Source organism: Sinocyclocheilus grahami, unplaced genomic scaffold (assembly GCF_001515645.1).
Source record: "Sinocyclocheilus grahami isolate Dianchi unplaced genomic scaffold, SAMN03320097.WGS_v1.1 scaffold826.1, whole genome shotgun sequence".
Classification (NCBI taxonomy): domain Eukaryota; kingdom Metazoa; phylum Chordata; class Actinopteri; order Cypriniformes; family Cyprinidae; genus Sinocyclocheilus; species Sinocyclocheilus grahami.
The window spans coordinates 373528-381994 of record NW_015506005.1 but is presented as its reverse complement, the minus strand read 5'-3'; the positions used below and the strand labels follow the sequence as shown (position 1 = coordinate 381994).

Genomic DNA, 8467 nt, shown 5'->3' with positions numbered 1-8467 from the left:
TGTCACCAAACAAGTTCTCGTTCAATGAGTAAGCGAGCTGTTGACTCGAGAACCGTTCTTATTCGGTAGCTTATTCTGGACGGTTTTGTGCAGCGGTTCAACAAGTTCGTTAAAAAAAGAACCGACTCAGAAGAACCATTCGTTCACGAATCGGACATGGCTACTGGGCTGGGGGTGCGAGGGGCGGGTATTAGTATAAATTGCCTCTCACTACATATGCCTTGCCTGTCCTCTGAACTTTGAGACAGCCACAAGCATCACTCAAAGAAATGCAACAGTCTGGAAATTAAACTAAGCAACTCTTTAGTACAACAGCTAGTAATCGTCGCTTTCCACAAACCGTCTACAATGGATGATTACCATCTGTTCTGTGCATCGTGCCGAAAAACGGTGGAAAGGCAGACAACGGTAAGAGAAAGTGACAATGACATGACTGAGGTTGCAGTACTATCTTTCAGCATGTTTATGTATTCGCATAGTTTCGTCGTCTCTGCGTAATTACAATTGCATGTTTAGGAACATTAATAGCGATAGGCTGTGTAAAACTTAGAGAAGTTTGGAGAATCATCATCATTATTGTTTTAAGCGTAGCTGTTGCTTGATTGTATCACTGACAAGGACAATAGCGTCCCCACAGTTACTTTGAACTTGTTTGTATCACTTTGCTCGAGTGATTGAAATCAGCACAATCACATCAGTAACCTCTGTTAAACGATGCGGGTTGACTACGGATCTATGAACTGACTCACACTCAGATCTGTTTTCATTTCACAGATGCGCTCACTGATACTCTTCATTCTGTCATTGTTCATGTTCGCACCCTCCGTAGCAACGACGGAGACCCTTTGCGGTGGAGAACTAGTGGATACTCTTCAGTTCGTGTGTGGAGAAGATGGGTTTTATATCAGTAAGTGTAACTCTTACAGTTCTGTGTGAGGGTTGTCAGGAAATCTAAACATTTACATAGCTATCTGTCTTGTAGAAGTAGTCACAGTGTGGCATTATCATCTGTCTTGTCTTTCAAATTGCTGTTTGTATAGTTACATGTACACTAATGACTGTAACAATGAGGCTGTTTCTTGAGGAAACCTGCATCATATTGCTTTCTACAAAGTATTCTCAATGGCATCAATTAGTGCTGTTAACTGCTGTTAAATGTAAGTATTTTGGGGGCAAAGTGAATTAGTGTCTGCAAGTATTTAGTTGTTTGCAACTCTCTCTCTCTCATCCACTATATTCCTATCAGATGACGGTGGACTTCCCCCTTTTGTACCTCTCCTGCTGTACTTTATCTTTTATCTCTGTTTATAGGCAAATGGCAAGGTTAAAGGATCCATTTTGCTAGCTATTCACACATCCATGGGAACACAGAACAATATTTAGTAGTACTGTTCGTTCTTTGTGACTTTTTAAAGTCCTTATCAAATCTGTTAGTACCAGAAATAAAAAGGGAGTCACAAACAACAGGAAAGAAAGAAGGGATCTGTTGATGCAATCTCCGATTTCAGAAATCCTAGGAACATGCCAGCAGCCACATGTGGGATTTGGTGAAATATAAACAATGGGGTGTGAATTGGTAGCCTTGGTCGCTTTCCAGGGGAACCCCAGAGTTGATCGCTTACCTTCTCTTCCCCCACCCAGGCAGGCCGAACAGATCAAACAGCCGCCGTCCTCAGAGAGGAATAGTGGAAGAATGCTGCTTTCGGAGCTGCGAGCTGCGTCTGCTGCAGCAGTACTGCGCAAAACCCATGAAGTCCGAGCGAGATGTTTCCTCCAGCTCGCTGCAGGCCTTCCCAGCATCGCAGGCTCTTCTCAAGGTACATGGAGCTGCTTATCTCCCCCTCCCCCCGTCGAAAGCCCAGCACAATTATTTTGCTGAACCCACAAACACGGACTCAGACTAGACAGGCTAGTCAGACACGCAGCCTGTTTTTATCACGCCAAAATCAATATTAACCACGTCTCCTCTCTGAATCGCTGAGCTATGTAGAAAATCACAGATCATCAGAAATCTGTAGAATACATTTAAGATGATGTATGAACAACACTGAGGGGGATAGTTACACAAACAAAAGCCCATGGTAACACCATAAAACTCTATTGGACAACATATGCAATGATGTCATTATTCCAAGCACCAAAACAAGTACAAGTGTTATGCCGCATTCTGGCAAATTTTTGTGCCATGTGCTCTTGGCATGGAAATATGTTAAGCGTTGGCAAGACAGTTGGCCAGCTGGCCATGGCTTGGATTTGAAAATAACAAAAACAAACGACCCAATAACAACACAATAGTCAACCCCCATTTTTCAGACACTTTTATCCAAAGTGATTTACACTGCATTCAAGTTTTATGTTTCGTCAGTTCATGCTGTCACTGGGAATCGAACCCATGACCTTATTGTTGGTAGCACGATGCTCTATTGTTTGAGCTACAGTGTTTCAAAATTTCAAAGTCAGTTGATAATACAACAACAAATCAGAATCTACAGCAAGTTCTTCTGTTTTGCAGGACATCTCAGGAGGGCCTCTTGGTGTGAAGTATTCCAAATATGAAGTATGGCAAAGAAAGGCTGCCCAGAGGTTAAGGAGAGGAGTCCCATCCATCCTGCTTGCCAGAAAGTTTAGGAGGCAGGTGGAAAAAATCCAAGATGAGGAGCAAGCCAGTTTCCACCGGCCCCTCATGACCCTCCCCAACAGACACCCTGCCATCCGTCCACACATCCAGATCAACACGTCCCACAAATGATGGCCAGCTTTCCCAAATGGGAACAAACAAGGGATTATAGCCAAGTCTTGGTCAGTAGAGGCACTTTTTTCACGAATCATACCACTCGCCCACCGTCTTTCTCAAATCCAGATTATGAACACTCTGTGTGTTATCAGCCTTCGAAACACTAGAAGTTAACATTGAAAGTGAATGTAATGGGACAAGAGAGATGAATGCAGTCTTGATGAATATCACAGGGATGCCCAGAACTGATACTGAGGAAGCTTCCAGAATGCAAATGTCAAAAGTCTGCCGTCTGCAAAAGCATCTATGGTTCTGTCTTGCTTGCACCCTATTTTAAATTTCATATTTTAAGGAATGAATTTATTGAGATTAGAGTCCTTTACCTGCACCTTTAAAATGCCACACCTGTGGCATAAAGACAGAAGACAAGTAAGGAAAATGTTGGCTGGCTGTGCAAAGCCAAGGACTGATGTTAACAGCACTATTTTTTATGGACCGCTAAATATGATAACATTATGGTGCTGACTTGGACTCAAAAGGAGTTTGCTAAAGAGTTTTTCCGTTTTAGGGAAAAAAAAACAAGATTGTATTCAGAAGACAATTCAGTAAGACTGGTTGTTTGGAGATGAGCTCAACCAGGAAAAACTGTATCTGTGCTTGGCTGTTCAAGATCCATAATCTGTGCCCTGGAGAATGAAGGTGAAGCCTTTGCTATCAAACAATATAGCGTTGCAATGGAAGGCAGAAAACATTACAAAAATATCAATCTGAGGACATCTGCAATCAAGTCATCTTGGACTTTGTGCAAGAGCAGTCTTACATGTTTTGAGGTGTCACATGTTGTATCCATAACATTCCTGTTTCCAGTTTGAGTTTCTGCCATTTTATCTTTGCAAATCGTCTTCACTGTTATTTAGACAGTATTTTACACATATACACACAAGAATCGAACAATCTTTTTAAAGGGAAAATCTGCAATAACCTCTTGCATATTTTCAACATACAATCATAGTATTCCATTGCTTTTGCTTTAAAAAAAATACTTGAATATGTATGAATAGTCTCATAAGATGTTGTCATTGACCCTAGTATGACCAGTCTTGCAAATTGAGCCACCAAACGTTTTCTTTAAGTAATGGCACTGTATCAAGGCGTTATTTATTTTGATGAAACCCATAAAATTCAGTCCCAATGAAAGATTACATGCATAACTGTCAGTTTTTTTTTTTTTTTTGTATATTATCTATTTTAGTTGTTCAGCTTATGTATGTGTTAGATGCTGTGTACCAAAAAAAGTCTCCTTTTTTTAAGTAAAGTCAATGGAAGCTTCTAAAGTCGTCCTGACTGTTTTTTAACAGCTTATTTTACTGCATGTTGCCTAATCTAAAATAGGTGAGTCGATAACTTTTGGAATGCATTTGGAGCGGCACAACAAGTGCGTACGTACGCAGGCAGTGACCTGGCTGCCCTAAGGGAAGGGTGAAGACTGGGGAACACTAAGTCTTGATGATTTGCTGACTAATCTTGACAAAATCCCATATAGGTCAGCTCAGAAACACGCAGGTTCTATATCACCTGAGCACCATGTAAAGGTGAGCCTCATCTTCAGTGCCCTCAAGGTTTAGTTATAGGTGTCCAGACTAAGCCTTATATTCTTTCTAAGGTCTGTTTAAGAAGATATTGCAATTCGAAGTATTTCTGAATCACAATGGATCAGTGGGTGTTTATCAACTGGAGCATACAGATGGTGCAACCAGAATGGGAATAGTCTCTTGCAAGTGGGAAGAACATGGTCGAGTGTGCAATTACAGTGCCTGTTTTAGAGACAAGGTCACAAGTTCGCACTTACATATGATCAGATTGAGTGAATAGTATGCATATTTGGCGTGCTGTCCGAGGGGAGGGCTCTGAGTTTGGAATTTAGCCTGGACCCAGAGAACTCCCCCATACCCCCAAGCTGGGATAGGAATAGTTAGAAGTGAGTTTGGGGTGGAGGAGGGATTCCGGAAAACTGTCATGGGACAGAGGTAAGTTGGCCGTATATTGTGCTAATTAAGTTGATTATCTGAACATGCTCCACCTGTGCAGAATTGGTTGATTATCTGAAAAGATATTGTTAACATGAATAAATAATTAATTCTTAATTCAGCTTAAAAACATGGGAACAAATTAGTACAATGTGGCCACAATTTTACTAAAATGAGAGAACAAATTAATAAAACATGGGCACACATTTCTCGGGATTTATTTTAATTACATGTGCAGAGTTCCATACTTTTGTGCTCCATAGAAGAAATAAATTCATGAAATGACATGTGATTGAGTAAACAATGACAGAATGTTCAGTTTGGTTCAAACTATAATTGTTAATATTTACAAATAGTCTGCTTGTATTTGGTCATCGGGTGATCAAAAGGTCATCAAATGCAATTAAAAGACTTGAAAACAGTTTGAATGTTCAGGTGTCATCCTGGAGCAGCACTTTCAGTGGTTACCCCATTTATCTACACGTCTCACTCCACCTCAAACCCCAGGGAATTATACATGCCCAGACCTGCTTCTAAAAGTCTTCTTCATACCTTATGAATATTTGCAAAAGCTAAACACCAGATATTAATTTGCCTGACTTGGTGCCTTGGGAATGTTTATGTAAGACTTGTACGGGTTGAGATGTGATTTAAAGACAGGCCTGTTTTCTCTGAAACCTGAGGTTTGTGGAGCTATTAACAATATGGAGGAAAGAACAGGAATGATACATGAAGGCTCCACTTCAAAGGCGCTGACGTTCTTTAGTTCACTCTCTGGCAGCTGAAATTATCCTTCAATCTATCAGCAATCCACTTTGTCATTTACCTGTTGTGCTGCTCTTGTCTGTGTACATGTTGTATCATGGGAACTGAAGGATGTGTTTGTGTACATAAGCAAGATGATTTATAGTCTTTGCGGTTGCTGTGTACAAAAACTACAGAATCAGGTTAATGGTGAAGGATGATGGGTGCTTGTGTCTGAAATCATCACACGCTTCTGTTCAAAAGATGTCTGGAAGAACAGATTCACACTGACACAGTGTGCCTGTTGTTCAGTCTATTGTGTGAAGCGAATGCTGCAACTATCGATGTCCCACTGAGCTAAATATCTGCTCTAATGTGAAGGCAAAGCCAGAAATCAGTCGTAAGCAAACAAACCACTACTAAATAGCTGTGAAATGTGAAATAGTGATTTCAAAAATATAGCAAAACATTTACCTTTTATCAGTTCACATCACCATCTGTTGATGGGTTGTGACGTCTTTCACAGCAACTAAAAACAATTATTTTAAATTTTAATATTTCACAATATTACAGTTTTTTTTCTTTATCAGATAAATTGACCAGCCTTGGTGAGCACAAGAGACTCACAAACTGTCATATAAAATGTATGCACCCATGAAACATTATAAAAGTCAATTGTTTTTTTTTTGGCCCGAGTAAATCTCTGGTGTTTTGGAATGACATTATTTAGTTTACAGCAAACTAGGTGGTCAAAATGAAGTCATTGCAATGGATTTTTAAGTTCAGGAAACAAATGGAAAGTCATTCCCTCGTTCCCCTTTTTGTTCAATTTTGGAGACATAGTAATATTTTCCTTCTTTTGTCTAACAGGGCTTTTGAGATTTTATCTACTGATCCTGCAATGAATGAAACTGCTTATTGACAGCATATGTCATCAAAGGCATGCACAAATACAAAGCTTTTGTATTTGATTGAATTGGTCATGTGAACCTTTCTTGTGAATGATTATTGTTACTCCAAATGACATTCTGTGACAAAGACAGTCTTTGTATTGTATTGCGTTTACACAGATCTTTTCATTACTGCACTGGGATGAGTGCATTTACCCTCGTCATCGTCTTGCGTAACCCTATTACGCAAAAAGGCCAAATGTGTTCGAAAGCATGCGGGGCATTCAATGTGACATCCTGTCTACTCAAACAGGTGGAGATCTCAGCAGCATGAGGCAAGTTGCCATGATGCTGTGTGCATGAGAAAATGTGCATAGAGTAGACAGGGATAGAAAAGGGCAGGTTCTGAACTTTTACACACAAATGTGCATGTGCACACTTGTATACACTTGTAAAAAGATAACAGATGCTCATAAAAGCATGCAGACATACACACCTTCACTCCTAATGATCTCTCGGGGTATTTACTCTTAGTCACTCCATCTATTTATATTGAAGGAATGACTATCAAGTCATGAAAATGCCAAATGTAAATGCCCTCCAAGATGTATTGAAGACCAATCCAAGTCAATAAGTGGTAAAAGGTGCATACAAAATGAATGCATTATCAATCATTCCTGTAGCTCAAATGGTAGAGCAATGTCAGTGTCATGGGTTCAGTCCCAAAGGGAATGTGAGAAACCATAAAAGGTATACCTTGGAAGCAAAATTACATGTATGCACATGATATATTGAAGAATAAATAAATTATGAATGGTCATGAATTAAGAATTTGTTTCCACAACAATTATTATTAATGGGTTTTTCATTTGTTCCATCTTTTATTAAACTGTGGCCATGTTGTACTAATTCTTTCATTCATTTGAGTTAAAGCTACATTATAGCTATGTCCCAATTCCAAGCGATGCATTCTTTGAAGGCTGCGTTCCAAGATCAAATGTGTCACATCAGCGCAATCTTGAAGTATCCTCCAAATGTGGCTTTGAAATGTATCCTTTGTTTCCCAGGCCATGAAGGGTACAATTAAAAAAAATGTTTTAAAGGGGTCATATGATGCGATTTAAATTTTTCCTTTCTCTTTGAAGTGTTACAAGCTCTTGGTGCATAAAGAAGATCTGTAGCGTTGCAAAGACTAAAGTCTCAAATCCAAAGAGATATTCTTTATAAAAGTTAAGAGTCAACCACACCCTCCTAAAACGGCTCGTTCTAACACGCCCCCCACATGTCTACGTCACTATGTGGGAAGATTTGCATAACGCCACCCAAATATTCATGCAAAGAAAGAAGGCGTAACTTTTATTCTCGCTGTAGTATTGTTGTTGCCGCCGCCGCCATGTCGTGAAGGTGCTGTGTTTCATTATGAGAGCGAAACTACTTTGTTTGGTCTTCCAAAAGAGGACGATATCCGCTTCGTCATGCCTAGAGCTGATCCGTGCTGGTCGCTGAGGAAATACATCAATTTCGCGCTGTGGATCGTCGGATCGGCTTTCACCGTGGACGAAGCGGAGTCCAGCCCGGGGTCGTCACATGTGGTTGCCGCAAACTCACCGTTCTCAAACTCCGCACCGTTCTCAAGCTCACCGGCCTCCTCTCACTTAGCCCGCCGGCCGTTCCTCACTCTAGCCGCCAGCCTCCGCTCACTCTAGGCCGCCGCCGCCGCGTGTGATGCTGTGTTTCGTTGTGAAAGCGAAACTACTTTGTTTGGCCTTCCAAAAGAGGACGATATCCGCTTCGTCATGCCTAGAGCTGATCCGTGCTGGTCGCTGAGGAAATACATCAATTTCGCGCTGTGGATCGTCGGATCGGCTTTCACCGTGGACGAAGCGGAGTCCAGCCCGGGGTCGTCACATGTGGTTGCCGCAAACTCACCGTTCTCAAACTCCGCACCGTTCTCAAGCTCACCGGCCTCCTCTCACTTAGCCCGCCGGCCGTTCCTCACTCTAGCCGCCAGCCTCCGCTCACTCTAGGCCGCCGCCGCCGCGTGTGATGCTGTGTTTCGTTGTGAAAGCGAA

The 8467-nt window shown here is 41.2% G+C and overlaps 1 protein-coding gene across 1 annotated transcript; it reads left to right on the top strand.

Moving 5' to 3' along the window:
• The first annotated feature begins 211 nt into the window (after positions 1–211).
• LOC107562518 (insulin-like growth factor II) lies at positions 212–3895 on the top strand. The gene is made up of 4 exons (XM_016247146.1): positions 212–408; positions 775–907; positions 1642–1817; positions 2513–3895. Exons 1-4 carry the CDS (start codon positions 349–351, stop codon positions 2747–2749), a joined length of 606 nt encoding a protein of 201 aa, XP_016102632.1. The 5' UTR covers positions 212–348; the 3' UTR covers positions 2750–3895.
• Positions 3896–8467: the final 4572 nt, after the last annotated feature.